This window comes from Heterocephalus glaber, unplaced genomic scaffold (genome assembly GCF_053883595.1).
Source record: "Heterocephalus glaber isolate CG9 unplaced genomic scaffold, H.glaber_assembly_v1.0 deba00001497, whole genome shotgun sequence".
Lineage (NCBI taxonomy): Eukaryota > Metazoa > Chordata > Mammalia > Rodentia > Bathyergidae > Heterocephalus > Heterocephalus glaber.
Genome location: NW_028258320.1, coordinates 45,948,106 through 45,972,588, shown reverse-complemented (window position 1 = coordinate 45,972,588; position 24,483 = coordinate 45,948,106). Strand labels below are relative to the sequence as shown.

General features: G+C 40.7%; 1 protein-coding gene and 1 long non-coding RNA gene across 3 annotated transcripts in view; one reads left to right on the top strand and one right to left on the bottom strand.

The window, feature by feature from the left end:
• The window catches only part of Dntt (DNA nucleotidylexotransferase), a 41,488-nt gene extending 33,325 nt beyond the window's left edge, over positions 1-8,163 (bottom strand). Inside the window, exon 1 of one of the 2 annotated variants that reach the window (XM_004838573.3) lies at positions 7,908-8,163. In XM_004838573.3, the coding sequence (XP_004838630.2) occupies positions 7,908-8,110 (203 nt within the window). In that variant the 5' untranslated portion in view covers positions 8,111-8,163. The remainder of the gene's footprint in view (positions 1-7,907) is intronic. The other variant, XM_087185041.1, reaches the window with a different exon arrangement.
• LOC147825669 (uncharacterized) lies at positions 6,205-7,928 on the top strand. Its single transcript, XR_015440378.1, has 3 exons — positions 6,205-6,332; positions 6,945-7,029; positions 7,798-7,928. It is a non-coding gene; the product is annotated as an uncharacterized LOC147825669 (long non-coding RNA).
• Positions 8,164-24,483: the final 16,320 nt, after the last annotated feature.

The following is a 24,483-nucleotide window of genomic DNA, read 5'->3' as shown; positions in this document are numbered from 1 at the left end:
ATAAGGTTTGTCTAAACTCAGAAGGAGAAGGTGCTGAGGAGGAGTCCTGGGGCTCAACTTCAGGCCACTCACTATCCTCTCTCTAACCAGCACCCGCACTGCTTCTCCTCCTGGGCTTTCCAGGGGTAGTATGGACTTGTCCACACCCACAAGAGTGAATGAGAACCAGATACACTTGTTAATTTAGGTAAGAAAATTTGTAGGTGATATCATATGAAGGGAGACTCTCATCAAGCAACTAGTAAACAAAACAAAACATGAGTAATAATAAGCACATATGAAAACTAAAAAAATCAAACAAGCCAGATCTCTTAAGCCAACGCTACTCAAAGTTCAGTGTTGCTGGCCACTGGTTTTCAACAAGGTAAGAGCAGAAAGAAAAAAAGAGTCAGGATTTAGAAACTTTGACTGTAATTTGACATTGCCGCAATAGTTTTATTGATTTTCTTTTTAAAAGCATTGGTCTGATACAGATTTTTTTGTAAACTAGTCCTTCATTACAAGTAATTTAGGAAATATAAATTTAGAGGATAATTTCTGCTCTGGCCCTGTGTATATTTCCCATCTTCTGTGTTGCCTGATTTTGGCCAGTTCTCTCTACATGGCTGTCAGGATCTGGTCTACAGTGTGCTTCCTGGATTGGGGTTGTGATTGGTCCCTTGCAGACAATTCTAACTGTGCACTTGTTTACTTTTAGTCTTGAGTTTGCACTGAGAAGTATTACCTGGAGACTCACTCCCTCTAGGGTGGCAATTTCTTATTGCTGTGTTAACGGTATCTGTCTATTTGCTGGTACATAGATTCTTTTCTGCTCTGAGCACTCTAATATTGAAAATATTAATAATATTGAAGTAATACTCTATGTCAGATATTATGGCAGGCATATTTCATGCATTATATTATTTAATTATTAATAACACCATGAGTGCTCACTTCCACAGCACATATACTAAAGAAAATCAGTAACATCATGAGATAGACATTATCATCCCCTCTAGTACTCACTTCTCTGTAGGTACATGACATAATTGTATGGGATGCACAACTGAACATTCAAAAATCCTGTGAGTTTATCTGGATTTATAAATTATACATATCAACCATAGTTTTTATGGATATTGATTTTAAGGCAAAGCTAATTTTTTTCTAATGATTTGGTTTAGGGACAATTAGGAGAAATGCATCAAGGGAAGGGACAATAGAGAGAGGTTGGAAAACAGGTACCAAAATATCATTAAACAGAAGAAATCTGTTCTAGTATTCACCTCTAGAATCACCTGAAACAGGGTGGACATAGTAGGGCACCAGAAGGGTGAGTATATTTCATGATAAACTTATTGTGCACTTCATGTAGAACTAGGAGAGAGAGTCTCTAAGGTTTCAAACACAAAGAAATGACAAACACGTAAGGAGATGGAAATGCTAACTACTCTTTGTAACTGAAAAGGTAAAATGACTGTTTAAAAACTAGGATTTTTTAAAAAAGATAAACTGTTTCTCCAAGTTTCCTCATGATGTCAGTGTAAACTGCCACCTCTAAAGGCATGATGCCAAAGAGAACTCCAGATTTTCAGCCTTCTAGACTAAAGCTTGACTAAATTGATGTATGAATATTTCCTGGCTTTTGCTTTACACCTTCTGTAAATTGGAGTGCTTCTGTGTTTTGGAGGGTAGGAGGTAGACTAGCTTCCTTCTCCAATTTGGTCAAATTGTAAATAAAATCATTTCTTTACTTTTAGGAGTTTTTTTTCAAAGGACGCCACACAACTGGTTTTTAATGACATTAAACTTTTGAGTTTTCATGGGACTGAAATAATTTTTTAAATAACTTTTTTCTGGCTATGAAATATTCACAGAAAATTGAAAGTACAAACCAAAAAATCTGCAATATCAATCTTTTTAACATTGTGGTGTTTTTTCGTACTTGGTTGTGGTAGGAAAATGAACCGAGGATCCCAAAACAATGAGATCTGAATCCAGGCTTGGCTGAGCCCCAGCAGTAACAATTTGATTATTACACATTTATGGGGTATAGTATAAGACATGTATTGAATTATTATACTGTGTCCCATAAATATGTATGATTCTCATGTGTCAATGAAGAAACACATTATGAATATAATTTTACATGAAAATTTAAAAGATATTGCAAGAATTGTACATGTAGTTCTCAGATGTTTAAAAGCTTGGATTAGGAAATTAACTTATAAATCTCAGTTCTGAATTTTTTCTCAGATACCAGTTTCTCAGCTCTTCCAGCCTTTCTTCCCCTAGCTGGTCCTACCCATCTCTGTGAATTCAGAGGAACCCTCCATAAAGAGAAAGGCAGCCATCTTTCTTTGTCCCAGTCAGACACTCCACCCTGCCAGCCAGTCTGATTTCTTCAGCCCTTTTGTTTTTTTCATTGCCCTTACAACTGTTTTGTTTCCTGGGAAATGTCATTCTGGACCCTTCTCATCTGATGTAGGACTTATTTTGCAAATAATGACTTTAGTCATTTATAGTTAAATTGACCTGTTTATGGTTTTAAAATCCTCCTGCCAGTTTCCTTTAGCAACTGGTGTGTTTCAGAATCCTTGAAACCGAAAATAATCAAAGCAGTTTTATTCCATATTCTCTTAAGTATCACTAAGACAAGATTCTATTTCCAGCCCTGTTCTCTATACCCTAGAGGCTCTTGCCTTGGTTTTGGGGGGGCCTATCTTAAATACGATTATGAACATTGTTATTAAAGTTCACAAATTTTGGAATAGAAAGTAATTTGAACTGGAGCATGTTTACATTCCTTGTTTTTCAGTTTAAAAAATAAAGTTTTAATTAGGTTGCTAATGAAAGAAGTGATACTCATGCATTGCAGGAAAAATATTTTTAATTACAAAAATTAGTCTTGGTAAGCACAAGTTCCTTGGGCTGGTTTCATATTCATCAGATCATTTTCTGAGCAAATATTTCTTTTTTTTTTTTGGTGAGCAAATATTTCTTGAAGCCTACTATGTGTAAGAAAATTGTCTCAGTTGTCCAGATGAGGTCTACTTGGTAGACTCATGGAGTTTGGAGCCATGACTGGATCCAGTCTCTGTCCAGTGACTGGATAAGGTGACTCTAGGCAATGAGCCTTGCAGCACTGCAGGGAATAAGTCCTTTCTTCTAGGGGAGTTTAGGGGCTTTGGGTCTGGGAAGCAGACAGATATAGGAGAAGACATGCAAGATGGGGGGAAGAGTGAGAAAATACATAAATAAAATTCGACAAAGTTGCATTTGGATGTTGGACCTGGAAGGGCATGAAGATGAACCACTTCAACATCTTTATTTTCTAGAGAGGTAACCAGTTTCTTTCATCTGGTGTTCTGTTTATTTTCCAAACATTCACTTTGAATATTTTGGTTTTAAACACCACAATTTGAAGTGATAAAACATTGTCAAATATAAACAAAACTGGAGACTATTTAAAGCAGTAAGGACAGATTTTATATTGCAATAAAAAAGAGTCAAGTATAAAATGTTCTCATCCTTGTGGGAAGGAAAGGCAGAAAACAGGCTGAAGTGTACTGGGAAAGACATGAGGAGTAATGGGAATTTGTCTATGTGGGAAGCCATATGGGCCTTGTTAATTGGAGCTTATGTAGATGATACTAGTTTCCTGCTAAGACTTCCATAATGCATCTATAAAGGTACCATTGGAAGGGTACTGTTGTCTTCAATGGAAGCAAGGAGAAATATCATCAACAAAGATTTCTATTAGTCCCAGAAAGAATGGCTGCTATCACGAAATCAACCAATAACAGATGCTGGTGGGGCTGTGGGGAAAGAGGAACACTGCTCCACTGCTGGTGGGAGTGTAGACTGATGCAACCACTGCGCAAATCAGTATGGAGATACCTCAAAGAACTAGGACTGGAAGTCCCATTTGACCCAGCTATTCCCCTGCTGGGTATCTTCCCCAAAGAATTAAAAGAATCATACCACAGTGATATATGTGTACCCATGTTCATAGCAGCACAATTTGTAATAGCTAAAGCTTGAAAGCAGTCCAATTGCCCATCAACTGGAGACTGGATATAGAAAATGTGGTTTTTTAATAAAATGGAGTTCTACTCAGCCATAAAGAATGAGAAACTAGAGACATTTATAGCTAAATGGATGCACATTGAGGTGATACACAAGCGAAATAAATAGGACACACATGTGCAAATACTGAATAGTTCTCTAGTGTGAGAAACTGAAAGTGTAAATAAGGACTAAAAGGTATAATAGATAATGTGAAATAGGAAGAAAAGGGGCAAAGGGGAAGGGGAAGTGGGAAGGGTAGGGGTAAAGAAAGAAGGGAATGGAATTAATGTGAGAAAAAGAAAAAATGGAAACAAAGTCTTTGTAAATAGGGAGGGATGGAGGGGTTGAAGGGAGGGCGGGGGAATGGGAAAAAAAATAAGAACCAAGATGGATTATGTAAAAGTGCAAATTTCCAATGATGAATGTCATTATATTGTATACCTAAAATGTACCAATAAAATTAATTTTTAGAAAGGATTTCTATTAGTACGCACCTCCACCCTGTGCAATATTTATCATGTTCTGGAAATGCAAAATAGTAAAAGACATGAGGCAGAAATCAAGGAATTTTTTACCTGGCTCTCACCTGAAGGAGAAACAAACTTCTGTTTTGTGAATTAGAGCAAGGTGCCCACTAAAGTTAGACCCTTACCCTCCCACAGAGACTGGAAGTGAGAGTTATCTCCTTGAGTGTTTCTATTTTAAAGAGATGGAAGGTAGTTCTGAGGGTAATAGTTTACTAGTTAGAAGACTCACATCTCAAAGGGGCAGAGAAAGAATTTATAATTGCAACTTTCAAAGCAACCGTCTGAGAGGGGCTTCGGGGGGCATATTTGATCTTTGTTGAGATTTGACTAGGAAAAACAATAAATTCTCTGGCAGCCATTATCTTTCTCAGCAGGCATTTAAAGGGGGCCAACCTAGAAGCTGCGTTCAACTTTGATGAAGGACTAAGTCTCTGCCAACATTCAGGTGAAAAAAAATATGAACTGTATTACCATGAGATTCCCAGAGACTTCAGACACAATAGTTTGAGATAATAAGTGAAGTAGAAGTTACATTTCTAATGTCATATAGTGAAAGAATAGAATGTACAAGCAGCCAGCTTAAATTAAACCAAAATAATACAAAAAAAAGAATTGGATGAGAAATGCTAGTTTCTCTCATTCTCTCTCTCTTTTACCCAGTTCTCTCCTCCTTTTTTCTTCTTTGTTTTTGAAAGAAAGACTATTACATACTTGGAATATATGGTTAGCTATTTTTTTTAGGTGAGATGACAATAAAGGTACACTTTCTAACTACCTGAAATTATTGTAAACTCCTTACTTCCAAGTCTTATGTCTTCTACTATTTTGCATTTCCAGAGCCTGACGAATATGAAAGTGGGTACTAAGAAAGCTTTTTGTTAATGATGGTGTGATGTTGCATTTTGCTTTCATCAAAGACAATGCTTTCCACTGTAGTTAAGTTATGAAAGTGTTAGTGGGAGGATAGTATCATCCAGTGGGGTTCCAGCTGCTTGAACAATAAAACTTAGCATGTGTGAAACTAGTGGATAGATGTTAATGTACAGGCCATCTTTCTGGCCACAGCTCTTTCTGCTTCAACATCAGAATTTGGATCAAGATACAAAGGAGAATTTAGCTAATGTGTTCATAGAAGAGGGTTGATGACAGAAGAAACTCAATATATTGAAACCCAGGATGAAATAAGAAAGCGGCAAGCAGTAGATTCTGATTCTGCTCTAGCCTGCACTAAGGGAGTTAAAGAGGGAACTCTGCCCCAAACCGTGTGGCTGAGAATGGTCAGTGCCAGGATTTAAAGTCTCTAGATTTCTTATGCACAGATTTGTAGGTTTCTTTTCTCTAGATTTCCTTCTACAATAATTTTTATTTTCCTTTCCAATTTAAGTGTGTATATCTAGGTACAGAGAGACCTTAGACTTCTACTTCCTGTGTTTTGTTTTGCTCCAGAGAGCACATGTGTGTTTAATGTGTCTTCTGAGCTACCAGCCTGGGAACTTTGCCCCTGTCACATGCATAGCAGCAGTTTGCTCCCCTGGCCCCATTTCCTCTGTAGCCTGAGCAGCTGGGCTTTGGTCCCCAGCAGCAGGCTTCTGGGGCACAGAGCTCTCTTTGGCTCTCCTGTGAACAGAAGAAACTTGCCTCCCATAATCTCACTAAGTACCTGCCCTAGCTACTGTGTACAGATTTGTTGCTGCATCTGAGACTAAGCTAGTGTGGCTTGCTGGAAGTGTGGACATTCAACGAAAAGCTTTCCCTGTAAGTGGTGAACTGACTGGCTGGCTCTCACCTTCCTGCCCACTCCTTGCCAATTTTTTTAAACCATGAATAGCAGTTCAATATTTGCTAAGGCTTTTAATTTCTGTTTTTGAATTTCTGGCTTTTGGCCTTTTAGGTAAACTATCTACTCTTTCCCTTTCCTAACTCTAACATTCTATGTAAGTCTGTATGAGGCAGGCTTAACAATTAGATGAAATGTAAGATTTTGTGGAAAGGGTGTTAGGAATGAGATTGAAAGTGGCTTCGGGGGCTTAACACAAGGGGAAAAGGGGGACAGAAAAGGAAAAAAAGGAGACCATGCAAAGGGACATAAGACGGAGCGAGATCATGAGAAATTCAAAAGTTCCTGAATGGAACATTAAGCAAAAGAAAAAATAAGTCAATGTCATATGAATTATAGTGTTTTAAGATTTAACATTTCTGATTATTCTAAAATATCTACCCAAAACTTTGAAGCTGACATTTAACCAGCAAAAACTTGACAATTTTATGTTTTAAATATCAAAGACTAAAATAAAAAATTGTTTTTTCACATAGAATTCTTGTAATTTTTCCTGAAAAAAATGTGTGATCAATCTATTCCTTGCACAGTTCCAGCCAGGAAATTGCATGGATCTGACTCTGTCTCCATTGCATAGCCCCATCCATTCTGTCTGGAACCACTAATTATATAAAGGTACTTATACCACTTGTTTCTGGATTTATTTTTTTATCTATATGAGACCAGTGAAGAGCTTATATAACTGACCGAAAAACCACGAGGATCACTGCTGTGTATGGTGAGCAAATTAGTGAGTAAACCAGTCTAGATGATCCAAATGATTGCTTCAACTAAGTGAGTACCTCCTTGCCTGGGCTCTGATCACATCACTAGCATGGTATCTGTTACCCTGGAAAAACTGTCACTGAATCTTTAATCAGCATCCCTTTCTAAACCTCACTTGGACTCTTCTTCAGAAAAGCATAATCAGGACACATCTTGGTGCCTGTAGTGAGGCAGCTAGTCACTCAGCCAGCCCATCAGACACTGGCTACCTTAGAACAGCCAGATGTTCAGGTAAGAGTCAAGCAACAGGCTGGGGATTTAGCTCAGTGGTTTTGCTGCCTGCTGTGCAAGCGCAAGGACCCGAGTTCGATACCCGATACCAACAACAACAACAAAAGAGTCAAGCAACAAACCCATCCTTCTGCCCAAAGTACCTGACATCTTTTGATTGAGTTCAGTGGTATTTTGTTTAATTTGGTCAAGAATGAAATTGAGTGGTTCAGTATGAAATTTCCCAACTAGTTTTCTGTTTAGCACATTTAGATAACTCATTTCATAATACTGAAAGGCAAAAACAGTTTATCTTCTGGTGCCAACTAGTTTTAATATAATTACTTTCAGTGTCCACTCATCTTGTTTCCCTGAACTAATTGACTCAAATTTACTCTTTAATTTCAGATCTCTGCTCTCCCAGTGGGAACATCACCTCTTCCATACAGGTTCCATGGGTGCCAGAGGCTGTTCACAAAGCCCCTGCTTGCTTACCGAGTGAAACAGTACTATCCTACCTGAGCTCGTTTTCAACCCTGAAACCTTTCTTTCGGGCCAGCTCCATGAGGAAGGCTCTGCGAGAGGTTCCCATTTTCTTCTCCAAAATGAAGAGGACCAAATCTCCAAATCGGATGTTATGAGGACCTGAGGCCATCAAGGTGCCTGTCTGCCTGGGTCTCTTCTTTCGAGGGCCCAAGTGAGCTGTTTGCAGTGGGTCCATGGGAAGAGACTGCTCCAGCTCTGGTTATGCCATCAAGTGATGTCTGCAGGAGTGAGGGGGAGCCTGCTATCCTCCTGAATAGGGACTCTGATGTCATCTTACTAGCAGACTCTGAAGCCAGGGCAGAGCACTGCCCCAGTAACAGCTTCCTGCTGAAGGAAACTCTATCTCTGTTCAGTTCCTCTATCCAATATGGAGTGGTTTTTTTTTTTTTGGTACCGGGGATTGAACTCAGGACCTTGTGCTTGTGAGGCAGGCGTGGCACCACTGAGCTAAATCCCTGGCCCTCCAATATGAAGATTTTAATGAAATTAACTTTTGTTTTCATATGCATAATCTTATCAGCTCCTCAGAATAACCTTAAGAGAAAGGTAGGGAAACATCATTGTTTGCATATTACTTATAATTTCAAAATGTGTTGAGGCCCTTCTGTTGTCTTTATTTATTGATCCTTTTTTAATATCTAGCTCACTTGCATCTCTTCTTCTTAAAGATAATCATATCTGTCACTTGTGTGGGTATTGCATGTTGCCTGTGGTTGCTTTGATTTTACATAAATGGCATTACCACATTTCTCATTCTACTAGTCACCTCTTTTTTTTCACCCTGAACTATACTTTTCAGATTGGTGTTTTACTCCGCTGCTTCAATTGCTCCATAGTGATGGGCATTGTTCCTTATGTAGATGCATTTTATAAATAAGAAAAAATTAAGACTCAGACCATTACTTAAGATCACAGAATAAGGAGCTAAATAAGACCTTGAATTCAATTTTTATGACTTCAAATGCAATATATATTCCAGTGAGCTAAGGTTTTCCGGAGAGTAGTTTGTTATAGAGCTCCAAAATAAATCTTTTTGAGCTGGATTGAAATGATCTTATACTACCATAAAGAGATAATTTCTTAACTTTCTATGCATAATGAAATTTGTGACATTCATCAACACACTTTATAGATCTCATTTTTTCTTATTTTTCTTTTCTTTTTTTCATTTTCTTTTCTTTCTTTTTTTGAGATAAGGTCTCACTGTATGGTTTAGGCTGGTCGTGGACTCACTATGTAGCCCAGGCTGGCCTTTAACTTATGACGATTCTCCAGCCTTAGCTTCCTTAATGCTGGGATTACAGGCATGAGCCACCACATCTGACTAGGCTTCATTTCTTATACACCTGTGTGGCCAAGGCAAGTGCCCACAAGCCTTTGCTGATTGAATCCTCCTGATACCAAGGTAGGGTTGGGACTACCATGCTCATTTATTTAAACACCTTGATCAAGGTGGAAGAGCTACTACGTGGTCACAACTAAGATATGATTAAGCCAAGATCTGAATTAAACTTTGTCTGATTTTAAAGATCTGTGCTCTTAACCACCAAGGAGTCTTCCTCTGTATATCCCTTCCCCAATAACAAATCTGAGCTATGCCCACTAACTTTGGCATATTATTTGGGACTTTTGCTACCTATAACAGCACATGAGCATCTCACCATAACACCAACAGAGCCTTCAAGCATCTGTAAAGCACATTTTATTGCCCAGAAAAGCAAAATCAGAAGTTTTCAAGTGGAGGCAATAGAATAATAGATTTCAGCTCTCTGCAAGTAAAAACATTTTAGTAACTACAGCTGTCAAAAGTACAGTGAGCTGCTTTGTCCAACTGGTACATTGCAGATCATGAAAGTGTTCAAGTAGATGCCAGGCAACTGTTTATTAAAATATTACTGAAGGTATTCAAACATCTGGAATGGAGTTTAATACAGTTCTTTGATCCCAGGAATCTATGATTGCTAGCTGGAGATCAGCACTTGGAGATGAGAACCCATTTGGCCCTTATTGTTAGGTGTTTGGTTGTTGAAGTACTGAAAGCTTCAGTAGCTATGAGTAACTTTTTAGCTACCAGGTGGTCACACAGTACACAAGAGGCAAATGTCTAGCTAGGTGCAGGATTGCTGTGTTCATATCCGGGGTCTAACCACTGAGTGGTAAAGGTAGGCCAAATAAATAGTAAAGGGGACAGGCTAGTAGGACAGAAATGTATCTAAGAGTTCAGACTTTTTTTTTAATGCATGGATTTTCTTATAGAAGAATCTCAAAATATAAATAAAGAGCAAATTAAAAGATAGATAAATGAAAACAGGGAGCTAGGTCTTTCTCAAATGGAAAGGGCATCAAAAGATGAGTGAAGTGAGGGAGGGGAGGAAAAAGAATTGAGATGTGTAATGTGCAGGCACCAACTCCCACAAGGAATGTGATTTTTATGTACTGTAAACATGGGGTAATAAACACTTAAAATAAAGAAAAAATATCTGTCAAACAAATGAATGGACAAATGAAATGCAAAGTTCGATCACAGACTTTGACAGAGCATAACCGCAGGCCACAGGGGATCAACTACGCCTGAAGACTCCTTCCCCAGGTCTCGACCGTCATGTGCTTCACGTGTACAAGTGTGTTTAGTCTGGAAGAACCAAGAAGGCAGGTGCTGCTAGAACCTGCAAGAGCTGTGATGAAGAGAGGCTAAGTCACCTGCCTTTGGCCTCAGAGCCACACAGCCTTGATCTCACTGCAGGCAGATGGCGCTCACTGGTCTACACTTCACCACCACATTGCTACGAGCACCGGGCAGCCCTGCAGGCCACCTGCAAACCGGCCCGTGTGTCCTCTTGGCCTCCACACTCAGCCTCTGTCTGCATTTATCACATTCTGCAGCTGTTCCCCTCATTGGCCCCTTACCCTGTGCTTTGAGGCTGAGCTGGAGTTTGTTTTCAGAGTGCTCATCTTGCTTGCCCTGGCTGCAGGCCCTGGGTCCAGCCTTTTGTCGTCCATTTTGTTTCCTTTGGCCTGCTGGCCTCTGAGTAGAGAGGCTTGAGTCTTTCCTCCTGCCCTGGGCCACACCAGCACCCCAGGCCGGGGTCTCTGCTACTCCTCCGAGTGAGCACAGTCACTGCTCCCCGACACCAGGTCTTCTGAGCAGCTCCCAGGATTCCTGCCTAGGGCACAGGCAAGGCCTGGGAAACGCTGTCATTGCAACTGCACAGAAAACTCGGAGTCTGGGGCGCAAGAGTTCAGCTGTGTACTTGCTCCCTGGGAGATGCTGGCAATGCGCTGACTGCAAGGAGAGTGTGTTCCTCCCTCAGTGTACGCTGGAGTGCCCACTAGGTGGAGAGTACTTAGTACCTAGCCACAGAAGGCAGTGCCGGGACTTGGTTCAGCTGTAAGACCGTGTGTCTCACCAAACGCTCTGAGGAGCTGACTACAGTGAAGATCACCCTGGAGGGAACACACCAGACAAGTTGTAAAACAGACCTTTATTAGTCTGGCCAGACGGCACTCTCCAAGCACCAAGCTTAGAGAGGCGAGAGGCTCAGAGCCTGAGGTCCTTTTATAGGAGATGCTAGGGGGAAGTTGGCAAGCAGAAATACAGAAGCGAAACACAGAAGGAACTTTTACAGATTGTTCTTAAGATAACATATTCAGATATGGAGTTGGGCAAGCACGATGGAACATTACACACACAACAGACCTTCCCGGCACAACAACAAGCACATCCCTGGAACTTGATGTCTACCTGGTGATCCGTAACAGAAGCAGACAAGTTGGGGCCCTATTACAAAATGGAGTAACTGTTGTTCAGTCTCACATCAGCAAGTATCTCACATACTGCTCAGCTCTGCTATTTCTACACACTCGGGCTACAGGGCCAGTACTGGCCTGTGGGAATCCATGCTTTGTGCTTGCATGGCCAGAATGGAAAACAGTAGTTTTAAATGTCAATAAACCTTGCTAAAGGTCCCCCTTCCTAGTTCCTTTCACATGGTGGTGACTGGCCATCTCCTACGCCTGTATAGTTCAGGGGTTAGCCAGGGAAATAGAGACCCTCTAGATCTTGCAGTCAGAAGGAATTTCATACAGCGACTCCACTAGGCACGTGAGAGAAGGATGTAGGAGCCAAATAAAAATACAACCTGTACATTAACAATGGTGGGAAAGCACGGTTATCCCTGGGAGTGCAAGAACAATGGGAATAAATGGGTGATTGGAGAGCCAAGCCCAAGCAGTTCTCACAGGGTCCAGAATTAGAGCGTAGCTGTCTGAGTAGGAGCCCAGAGGGGCTGCAGTGTGGCTGATTTGCAGAGGAGGAGTAGGGGTGAGGGAGGAATTCTCTGGTTCTTCCCTTCTTTGAGTCCTTCAATCGCTCTCCACGCCTCCCATCTGCTGACCCTACTCAGGAGCAAAGGAGACAGGGAGAAGAGCTAAGGGAAAGCAGAGGACCCGCCGGGTCGACAGCAGGCCGGAGATGCCTGCCAGCCAACAACGTGCTCACTACTGCTCGCAGCAGGGAAAGCACACAGTGCTGGTGTGAGAAGCCGGCCCCTGAGGGAGCCACGGACGGACTCCCAAGCTGCTGGCCCTGAGAGGACGTCCTCAGGAGCAGGCGGAGCCACCCGAGGAGGCAGATGTGAGCATGAGCGCAAAGGCAGAGCGACCTGGGCACCGGAAGTGGCGCGGTGAGGTGTCGGCAGCTGCGGGTAGGCAGGGCAAGAGGGAGGCGCCGAATCCAGGCCAGTCAGGACGAGCTCCGAGTGTGCCCCCCACACCCTGCCCTGACTGTGTGTGTGCTCCATACGCAGTCCCGAAGGAGCGACCCCACGTTGTCTAAGCTTCTTGTCCGTAAACCTGGACCCGCCTCTGCTGTCCACACAGCGTAGGATTAGTGAGCGCCGACTGAGCCCCGGAGCTGAGAGAGGCCCGGAAGTCAAGAGTTCAGACTTTTAAGTTAGACTGGCCATAAAAATTCCATCTTCACTACTTGAAGCTGTGACCTTGGGCAGTTTGCATAACCTCTGTAAGCCTCAAAATTCTCCATCTGTAAAGGACTGAGATAGTCTACCCACCCTGCTTGACACAGAAGAAACGCTCTTTATAAATATCATTCAGAAGTAATTTGTGTCTTGATTTAAAGCCATTTCAGTTCATTCTGATCAGATATATGTTTTATAAAACTATTGTCATCAAAATACCATTTTAACTGTCATATTTAATTTGTTTTGAATCACTTGTATTAAATGATTACAAACAAAAACTTAAAATGTTATGATTCCTGTTTGGTTATTAGGCTATCATGTCTCAGCTGCATATCTACTTTTCTCTCATAGGTTCCATTAAGTTGGAGTTACAACTATGCAAATCTTATTTTCCGTTTTGTCAGCTGACACTGTGTTAGGCTCTGCCAACTGGGAACATAGAGGGAGACTGCACAACAGGAGCACAGGAGGCCTTCGGCCTTTTTTGCGTGCTTGTTGCTACTGTCAGGGTCTTCACTCTGGCAGCAGTAGTTGTTCCAGTCTAGTTTTTTCCCACAACCAGAGTCAGCTTCATTATGCCCTTCACAACCAGGCAACATCTCCTTCTCAAAGATCTGAGTCTTAGCAGAGACGCAAAGGGATTTTCCCATGAGCTTCTATGAAACCAGCAGCAATCAGCAGCACTTGCTTCTCAGAGATCTTTGTTCCGGCTCCACAGGGGTCCTTGTTGAAAATTCCAGTCTTCAATAATCACTATTCTGTCTCTTTGTTGCCCAGCCCTAGGGATGAGACATGCTTCCTGAAGTTACTCTCTGAGTTATCTCAGTTCCTCTCTTTGCATTTTTCAGCCCTTGGTGTCTATTAAACCAATTCCTATATTAAATGTTGTCTACTGAAATCCATAGTATGCTTTCTAGTTTCCTAGCTGGACCCTGATTGATTTTCTAAGAAAAATGAAAATGTAGAAAATGGGCACTGACCTGCCCATCTATTGGAGATATTCTCTTTCTAAAGAGAAATTTGACAGCAGTGTGGAAAAAATCTTCAAGATATTGAAATTGCTCAACCTAACATTCTATTTTTTAGGAGAAAAAATACATATGTACCAAGGTGTTCATCACAGAATTATCTGTATAAGAAAGAGTTAGAAACAACATGAGCATTTAGTTTTGGGATTGATAAAGAATAACAGAATACTGTGCAGATAAATAACATGGGTAAATGCTCATAATCTAATAGTTGTAAAATCAGTTTTTCTAAACAGTGGTAACATCAATTTGACACAGAAGACTAAAAAAAATATGTGGCAAACCTAACATTATAATACTGGATTTCACAGGTTGTTTGGTTTAGGCCTGATTTCTATTTTTATCCTTTTCCTTTCTGTATTTTAACTTTTTTTACAATAAGCACAAACATGAATTATGTTTGCAATGAAACATAATTCTTGCTTTAAAAAGATTGAGTATACACCATGTTACCTTAGTGAAAAGCTATGGTTCAAAGGCAGTAATGTTGTTCCAAGTGAGCTTAATAACAGTGAAACGTGTTTTCTGGTATCTATAGCATACACAGGTTGAGGGATAAATTTCATGTAAAAGTCATATTGTACTTGCAGGCAGGACTCCTCTGAAGAAAGATTCCTATGGTGAGGAAAAGAGGGTGCTTTGTAATTTCACTGGCTTAGCTAACTTACTGAAATAGGCTCTCAGGATAGAGTTTATCACTTCTAATTGTCTTTCTGCCTCATAGGGTCCTTTCCAGTGGAATCATGGAACACAAGCTAGCATCACAGTTATGATATCTGAAGCCATTGTACTACGGCTTGAATGAGTTGAAGCAACATGAGGCACTGTCCTCATGCTCTTGGATTTCTTAGCCTCTAGAACCATGAGCCAAAATAAACATCTTTTCCTATCAACTAACCAGTCTTGGGTTAGTTGTTATAATGACAGAAAATGGACTAAGATACACTGCGATGGCTTGATGAAGGAAGGTGTGAAATTTCTCATACCACCTTAAAATGGGTCTGAGGATACTTGAAGTCTTATTATCTTATTGTCATTTCAGGAATTAAAGTAAATCATCCTCATGAAATGCCTTGAAAATTATGAAACATTACACAAAGATCAGTTGTACTTATTATCCCAATTGGCATTGCTGCTAATGGCAAGAATTGATTTCTTCTTGCTATATCATAATTTTGTGGAGCTATTTGCAACAAACTTTGAGCACCTCTTGGTCCAGTAGATTGGCCAATAATTCCCAAATCCTTTGTGTTGGCTTAAAACATCAAATGTTTATTTTCTTTCATGCTACTTGATGGTGGAGGGTTCTATTTCACTCAAGACTCAAGCTGATGGGAGCTTCACCTGTTTGTACCCATAATATCCAGACTATGAGGTTATCCCTGTTACTGCAGCAGGGTAGCAAGTGCTAGAGGATCTTGCATCAGTAATTAGGTTAAATGTTTTGTCTCAGAAATGGTTCACATTACTGCTATTCACAGTCCTTTGGCCAGAACTAGTCATGTGGTCCCACCTCACTGCAGCAAGGCTTGGAAATGCATGGGGTTGGGTGGGGGAGGAGCATTTTGTTCCTACCAAGCACAGGATCACTAAGAGCTGGTTGATGATAGTGGAGACTCCCAGTGAAGGGGATGTTGTCTCTGCACTAAGCCGGGGGCAGAGGCTAGGAGGGATCAGAGCCCTGCACTTCCTGAAAAAGAAGCTTCAAAAGGAGCATCACACTGTGCTGTAGTCAGGCCATTCCTAGACTTTCCTAAAGTTCCAAGTTGTCGGTTTGCCCCGAGGACATGAAGGAATGATCTTCCTGAAATATTTCCATGCCAACTGTTTCTTCCCTTTATAAGCATTATTGAGAGAAGAAAGACCTACAGAAAGGGTTGTACTAAGAGTGGTCAGGTGCCTTTTCTGCTGTCACGATCTCTGTACCTCCTGCTCATAAAAGCATGTGGCATCCTGTGTTATAATGACCTTATCTTGTGTGCACCTTCCACTGGATTTTAAGTCTTCTTATATTCACAGATGAATCCTCCACACCCAGCACACCACCTAGTAAGGTAGTCCCAGTCAATGTTTGCAGAGAAAATTAGAATTCAAATATAAGCTGGTGTCATTTAGCTGTAACACTGTTTGGGCAGCTATGATATACATCTTCAGCCATAAGTACTCTTCTCCACTCCACACATTCCCAACTAAATGTCTCATCACATAAGTAAGCATAAAGTAGGCTTTAAGGAATCAAGCTGTGTGATCTTGGGTGAGTTACCAAAACTTGCTGTGCCTCAATTTTCTCATTTGTGCAATGGGGGTTATAATAATTTTTGTCTTGCAGATGGTTATGAAAACTAAGAGCTTCAAAGAATAATGGCATGTACCAAATGCTCGTTGCTATCAAAAGGGCTTAAGCTTCTCCTTCTTCCCTCACCCTTCCCTATCTCCCCATCACTTCATAGGTATTTCTGACAGAGTACTTCTCCGTGGTCCTTTGCTTGTCCCGGATCCTTCTGAAAGTAGTATCAGACCCACTCAAGAACAGAACCAGGATCTCAATGAGACAGGAGGGGTGTCCTGCAAGGATTCCCAATGTGGGTTCAGGGAATGTTAGTCCCATGGAGTGCCCCAGGCCAAACAAAAAGTTCTGCATTAAATTGACAGAACCCAGATGAACTCTATATAACAAGTGTTAAAATATTAAAGTCCTTGAGAAGACTTGCTATTAAAAAAAAAGCTGGTTAACTTTGTTTAACTCAGTGTATTCCCTACTTGCTTCATATTTTGTGTCTTCTAAAACACTTTTAACATGGCCAGGGATTTAGCTCAGTGGCCCTGAGCCTGCCTTGCAAGTGCAAGGTCCTGAGTTTGATCCCCGGCACCACACACAAACAAACAAACAAAACAAAACAAAACAAAAACACTTATAGCAGCCTGTTGGACAAAATCAGGAGAATTGGTGGTGCTGGAGTTAGGCAAGCCTGAACCACCTTCCACTTAGCAGGTGCATGCCCTTGGGTTATTTCCTTAACTGATGGGATTCTCAGCTTCCAATTTGTCAAATGACAATGACAATTGTGGTGCCAACTTCATACCATGAGTAAGATAATGTGAAAACTACCCACTTGACCCATTTGGCCCACTCTGGGTGCCGCGTCAGTGTTCTATCTACCCCTTGTCCCTGCTGTTCCCAGCAGGGACATGATTAGTGCTCCTGCCTAGGTAGGGGATGACAGTGATGAGGACACCAAGAACACATTCACTGGCTAGCACTCTAATGTTCCTATTTAATATTGATTTCTCTGTCCCCCATTTTGGCTCATAGTTGACATGCATATGATCACCCTTAGAGACCTCTATTAAAGGTTGAAGGTTTCCCCTGGTCAGGAGAGAAGTTGATCTCTTACCATCAACAAACATTATTTTTATTCTGAGGAGCCCTGCTGTTGTTCTCTGCACACATTAGAAGATGTCAGTTTAAGAAAGAAAACTTCTGTTTCCGGAAGTTTTATTACCCTTTATATAAAATAACTCATATCTTCTATTTATTTCGAGTTGTAGGTCTGGGAACTTTGCCATCCTCGGTTGTGCAGGCAGTCTTGTTTTGGTTTGGTTTTTACTGAACACCAGTTTCCTCTGTTGCCTGACAGCTGTGTTTGGTTCTTGGCAACAGATGTCTTCTGGAGCTTAGAATTGCAGTGCCAGGAAAACTTGTAGAGTTTCTTGAGTGACAAAAATCTTGGAAAATTTGCTTTGTGTCATTGAGGAGAAACCCATAGATATGTATCCTGAGTGCCTAGTTACGTATAAGAAAAATTTATACTTTAATTATAACTTGGGGTTTTACCTTCATTCAAAAAGTGAGGCATGATAGCTAGAACAGGGACTTAATGGAAATAGCATCTTGTGACTTTTGGTCTTTATTCAATCATATTTATTAAATTCTGGCTGTGCACAAAATGCTGAGCTGTATCATGTGTATCAGGCATGGAGGACCAGGTATTTGCCTTCAGGAAAAATCTGAATGAGAGATTGGGATTTTATATGCAAAGAATCTGGAGCTTTTGAAGGTGTTTGAGTAGAGGCAGACTGTGACTAAAAATGACCTTTTAGGAGAATTAATCAGGTAGTGAAGAGTGGGGTGAATTGGAGAGGGGAGAGAAGGGAAGCAATTAGGAGATCATCAGCATAAGATGTAAACTGGAAGAACTGCGGAGAATGGGAACAGAGCTTGATTCAGATACTGGCTCCGGTGACAGGCTGAGTTTTGGTCTTTGGTTCTGAGGAGGGACTGTCAACTATGGTCCCTGCATATCTGGGGAAAGTCCTGAAGGTCTGCCCATCCCCTGCTACTTCCATGTCTTTGTCCCCAGCCCATTCCTCTCTCTTGAGCACCAGACTCATTTATATTCCACTTAAAATTTTTACTCCAAATGCCAACAACAGAACTTTTCATTGTTGTTCCCCAAACTGCTCTTTTATCTCTATCCCCAAATTCTCTTAGTGCTTTTTCTTGACTGAAGGTGTTCCTGAAGTAACCAGTGAGTACCTCTCTCCCCACTGGATTATGGGTGGATGAGAAATGAGCATAGGGTGAGACAGGCAGTGGGGTGCATGTGTGTTGTAACAACCAGCTTGCAAAACACCAGAACCCTTAGCCCTTGGTACTGGTCAGCTGGTGCTAGGCAGCTGCAACATACTACTGAAATCAGTCACCAGATATGCTTCATTACTGGCAAACTGGAGAATTCAGCTTGATTCTTTAGCTCGAATCTTTAGTAAATGTATAATTTAGTTGAGAAGTTCATGATATAATACATTACTAGTTTTGATGCGCACTCCTAAGTCCTTTAGGAAGTACTGCAATATTTATCCTCACATGTGCTCTTTTTTTTGGAGGTGCATTTCCTTTTTTTTGGTCTATTCTTTTATTGGTACATTTTAGGTATATAATATAATGACATTCATCATTGGAGATATGCACCTTTACATAGTCTCTTGGTTCTTATTTCTTCCTCCTTCCCCTGCCCTCCCTTCAACCCTTCCATCCCTCCCTATTTACAAAGACTTTGTTTCCTTTTTTCATTTTCTCATATTAATTCCGTTCCTTGCTTTCCCCTACCCCTCCCACTTCCCTTTCCCCTTTGCCCCTTTTCTTCCTATTTCACATTATCTATTATACCTTTTAGTCCTTATTTACACTTTCAGTTGCTCACACTAGAGAAACTATTCAGTATTTACACACGTGTATTCTATTTATTTCACTTAAGAGTATCACTTCAATGTGCATCCATTTAGTAATAAATGTCTCTAATTTCTCATTTTTGATGGCTGAGTAGTCCTCCATTTTATATAAAAAACACATTTTCTTTATCCAGTCTCCAGTTGATGGGCATTTGGGCTGTTTCCAAGTTTTAGCTATTACAAATTGTGCTGCTATAAACATGGGTGCACATATATCACTGTGGTATGATTCTTTTAATTCTTTGGGGAAGATCCCCAGCAGGGGAATAGTTGGGTCAAATGGGACTTCCAGTCCTAGTTCTTTGAGGTATCTCCATACTGATTTCCACAGTGGTTGCACCAGTCTACACTCCCATCAGCAGTGGAGCAGTGTTCCTCTTTCCCCACAGCCCTGCCAGCATTTGTTATTGGTTGATTTCATGATAGCAACCATGCTTTCTGGAGTGAGGTGGAATCTCAGTGATGTTTTCATTTGCATCTCTCGAATTACCAGTGATGTTGAACATTTTTTCATATGTTTATTTGCCATTTCTACTTTGTCTGAGAAATGTCTGTTCATTTCAGATGCCCATTTTTGGATTGGGTCTTGAAACTTGGGAGGTCTGATTTTTTTAAGTTCTTTATGGATTCGAGATAGTCGACCTTCCTCACATGTGCTCCTGAGCACATCCTGGAGGGTATTTAATGCACTGACCAGCAGCACCTCAGCAGGGAGTATAGAAAGGGGAGACTTGGAGACCTGAAGCTGTGACTCCAGCTTGGACACTATTGTAAATGGCCAAGAGAAACCTGATGGAAGCCTAAACTTGCACTATTTATTTATTTAAGTGTTTACTGTATGCCTATTATGTTACGGGCACTATTCTAGGCACTAGGAATACATACTGAATAAAACAGAGAGTCCCTGCCCTCATGGAATTAAATCTATTAGAAGCAGATGATAAATAAAATTATTGAATACATTACAGCAGGTCAGAGAGTGTAAGCTCTGTGAAAAGAAGTAAAGGGGATAAGGTGTACCAGGATGGGGTTGGAGTGGCAATTTTAACCAAGTTTTATGGAAATTTATGGAAGAGGGGAGGGATGTGTTGAGCAAAAACCTGAAAAAGCTAGGGGCAATAAGAATGAGGACTAGATGATAAAAGCTCCGGTCCAAGGAAACAAGTCAGAAAGAAACAATTTTGAAAAGAGAATTTCACAGTCATTTAGACAATGAATTGGAAAACAGTAGGATCATAACCAAAATTGTAATTATAGGAAATTAAGCCAAATATTAATTGTGTTTTAAACCTTTATGGTTTAAAAAGAGTCTGTTTATTTCAGTTGTCCTTTATTGTATTTTAGGGTGGAATATTATGCTATAGTAGCGTTTGTAACTCTAGGGATTTGACCTGGTTTTAGATTAGAGTGAAATTAATAGAAAATGAAAGTTGATAATTGTACACTTCAATCCCCTAATTTCTTCTTTTTCCTTGGTAGTGGATCTTTCTCCTTCCTGCTATAAACATTTATCACATGGTCACAATGTCCCTTCTAGTGGTGACATTCTACTATGCTGCCCAAAGTTCTTTCAGAACAGGAATGTTGGGAGCTGATGGCTCAGTGAAAAAGTGAGCCACCTGTCTAAGGTTAGGGTCCTCCTGTGGGGAGCCCACATCAATTATTGGTCAATGGTAGCGGGGAGCTTATGAAAGCCCAGATCATCTTGTTTCTATAGGTAACAACTCTGAAGGGCCACCAAGCGCCAGTGCATTCTATTAGGTGGGCTGCAGGCTGTGCCGTGATTGTACTATGGTTCTACTCTTCCTTCTTTCAAACCTACTTCCTTCACTGCCTCACAGAGGCTAATCCTGATGCAGACCAGATGACTTCTGCGCACAGATTCCCATCTCAGGGCCAGATTCCTGAGGAGGTACCCATACCATACCTTTGATATGCTATTCTAATTGCCACTGTCCTTCCCCACCTTCCTTTATGTAGATAAGTGCAGCTTATCTTCCCACTTTAGACTGTAACCTTCTTTGTATGCCTTGGTGGCTTTAACACAGGTAGGCCCCCAATACATAGATGAGAGCACCTAATTATAGGTTTACACATGCCATGTCTTTTTCCATCCAGAGACCATTGAGAAGTCTGTTGATGACACATCCCTAATGCATAAAAGGAGAGAACTCAGGCCAGCAAGTGTGTGTGCCAAACCATTTCTCTAAATCTAGTTCTGCTTGGTATGCAGCCAAAGCCCTTTTTCCTCTTCAGGAAGTAGAAGTCTTTTATCAGCACCTGGGAGGAAAAAGGGGTTCAACGGCCCAAAAGCAAAAACCTCACATTGTGAGTATAGTGCCAAACTCAGCTTTCAATGCAACAAATTTGAGAAATTTATTTTAAATGTTTATTACTCAAAGAATAATTCCAGGTAGATTGGAGAGCAGGGACTCACTTTCAATACAGAATTTTTTTTTTTTTTGAGACGGGTTCTCACTGTGTAGTTCAGCCTGGCCTTGAACTCACTATGTAGCCCAGGCTGGCCTCAGACTTGCAGTGATCCTCCTGTCTCAGCCTTTCAAGTGCTGGCATTATAGGCATGTGCCACCACACCCCAGAAATCTTTTTATAAGTGTCTGTGAATAATTATTTACTTATTATTTTCTTTTGGTACAGGGGATTGAACTCAGGACCTTGCACTTGCAAGGCAGGTGTGGTGCCACTGAGCTAAATCCCTGGCCCAACTTTCTAAAAACAACAAAATTGTCACATTCAGTGTTTCTAAATTCTGGAGACAATAGTTTAGCTTATAGTTACGTGCTACATGTTGTGATTAGATTTAACTATAATGTTTTAACTTACATAAAATTTATTCTGCTCTTCTGTAGAGGATGTTGGGTCCTTTTAAAAGCTTTCTGAGGTAGCAGGTGACTTAGTGTCAGAGGAATCAAATGTCTGTACCACTAGTCAGAACTCTTTCAGTAAAGGCAAAAGAGAAGAAGGTCCAACAGAAAGAGTTTCTGCTGAAGGAAGAGGTTCTTTTCAGATAGCTTGGGAGGAAAGGTAAATCTAAGAGCAGTCTGGCATCTTAGGAGAAAAACTAAGCAAATTCCATTTTTTAACCTCTCCATGGTGACCATGGTATCTCTGTTAGGTCAGGCTGCTTCAGACTAGGTGCCACAGACTGGATAGTTTAATCAGTAGAAATTTATTTCTCACAATTCTGGAGCCAGAGAAGTTCAAGAGCAAGGTGCCTATTGACTTTGCTCTTGGTGAGGGCCCTTCCCGTTATTTACAGACAATGACTTTCTCATTGTATCTTCACATGACAGAGGGAGAGATCACCTCTCTCGTGTCTCTTTTTATAAGGACACTAATTCCATTCAGGAGAGCCATCATTATGGTCTAATTAGCTCTCAAAGTCCTCACCTTCAAGTATCATCACCTCGGAAATTAAGAGTTCAACATATGAGTGATTTATGGTAGGGGAGCACAAACATTTAGTCCATAGTGATGAGGAAAACCCAAAACAAATATTGTTTTCTTGTTACACACATATATTGTTACATAAAGTTTTGTTCTATAAGCAGACTTTCGATTCACAACTCTGGCTGCACAATAGAACAACCTCAGCTTTTAACAATGACTGAGCTCCATCCCAGACTAGTAGAATTTGAATCTCAGAGGGAGTAGGTAGGGCTGGGCATCTGTGGTTGTTTTTTTTTTTTTTGGTACCGGGGATCAAACTTGGGTCCTTGTGCTTGCACAGCAGGCAGCGAAACCACTGAGCTAAATCCCTGGCCCTGGGCATCTGTGTTTTTAACAAGCTCCATGGTTATCATCTCATGCTGTGAAGGTTGAGAAACCACTGCTTTAGTGAGCATGACTGAGATGGATAACTCTACTTTGGTTTCCTTTACAAAGAGCTAAAAATATAGAGAGGCAGAGACTTCTCCCCTACTTGCTTTTGCTATTTAGGCTTGCTAATTGTAATAGCTACTTTTAATTCATGGAATATTTTTGTCCATATTCTGGACAACTTAAACTTGCACCACCAGGCCCTCACCAGGTGACAGCAAGCAGGGCATCAGAAGGAATCCCCTTTCCCTTTGACTGCTGACTCCACTTCATTGGCCACTCTGTAAGAAAGTGTGTCTCAGTGGCATGAAGACAGAGAGCCACATGCTTCTCCCAGACACCCAAGCACCACCTTGGGGAAGGAGACAGAACTCTGAAAGATGTTACAGCTTCTGGAGTCATCCAAGCAGAAAAATCAAGTCACTCAATGGATCAGTTGAAGCTATTGTGTTGAGCTGAAACGGCTAAACTTTAGTTCTCCAACATTCCAGCAAGAAGAACAAAAAATTAATTCTTCTATAGGCAAAATAGTGAAGCTCATGTTTTTCTCTGAACATCTAGATAAAGCAATTGATGTATGAGTTTATGAAGACAACCCCCCGTGTTCATTCACATGTGCCTAAGTATATATACACATGTGGTAGACCAAAAGCAGCAAACCTTGACATGCATGTGTGGGAAATGCTGCAAAATGGACCCATCAGTGGTGCCAGTTTGCCTGGGAACTATGTCAGTGGCTTGGTGAGCTGGCCAGACAGAACTTCATTTCCAGTACTTCTGGTCCAGGGTGTGGAAGTTCTACTGGTTACCACTTGGTGTCAGTATGTTCTATTTTAGAAAGTCTCTGTTGGAGACTTGGAGAAAATCGGGAGTATTTTTGTTGTTGATGTTGTGAATAAATGACTATTTCAGAAGATTTTCGTATCCTTCCTTTTAGCTCTCACTATTTTATGTTGCAAATATTTGCCGTACTGTGTTCTCTGACTTTGAACTTTGTAAATGATGGTGCTTTTTAAGCATGCAGGCCTTTTTATGAGGTCAAACATCAATCTTATCTTTTATGAATTTTGTTTTATATCATATTTAGTCTTTCCCACTCAGATGTTCTAAACACAGTTGGGGAAATTTCATCTTCTCTCTCCTTTTTTGTGGTTTTATTTTCATATTTAAATCTGTAATCCACTAGAATTTATTTTTTAAGGACAAAATGAATTAATGGATTCAAGTTTCCCTTTGCCCAAGGAGCTTCCCAGTTTTCCTAGATTCTTTTATCCAGTAACCCATACTTTCATTGATGTGAAGCTTATTTAGGTTTAAAAACAATAAACATAGGTCAATGACTTCTAAATTTAGCAACAGGAGGATGTGTAAACCACAAAAATTCAGACTAGGCTTTTAGCCCTGTCTAATTGTGTCTTTTGTCACTTGGGGGAAAAAAAGAAGAAATAAATGTGCAGTGAGCTGGAGAT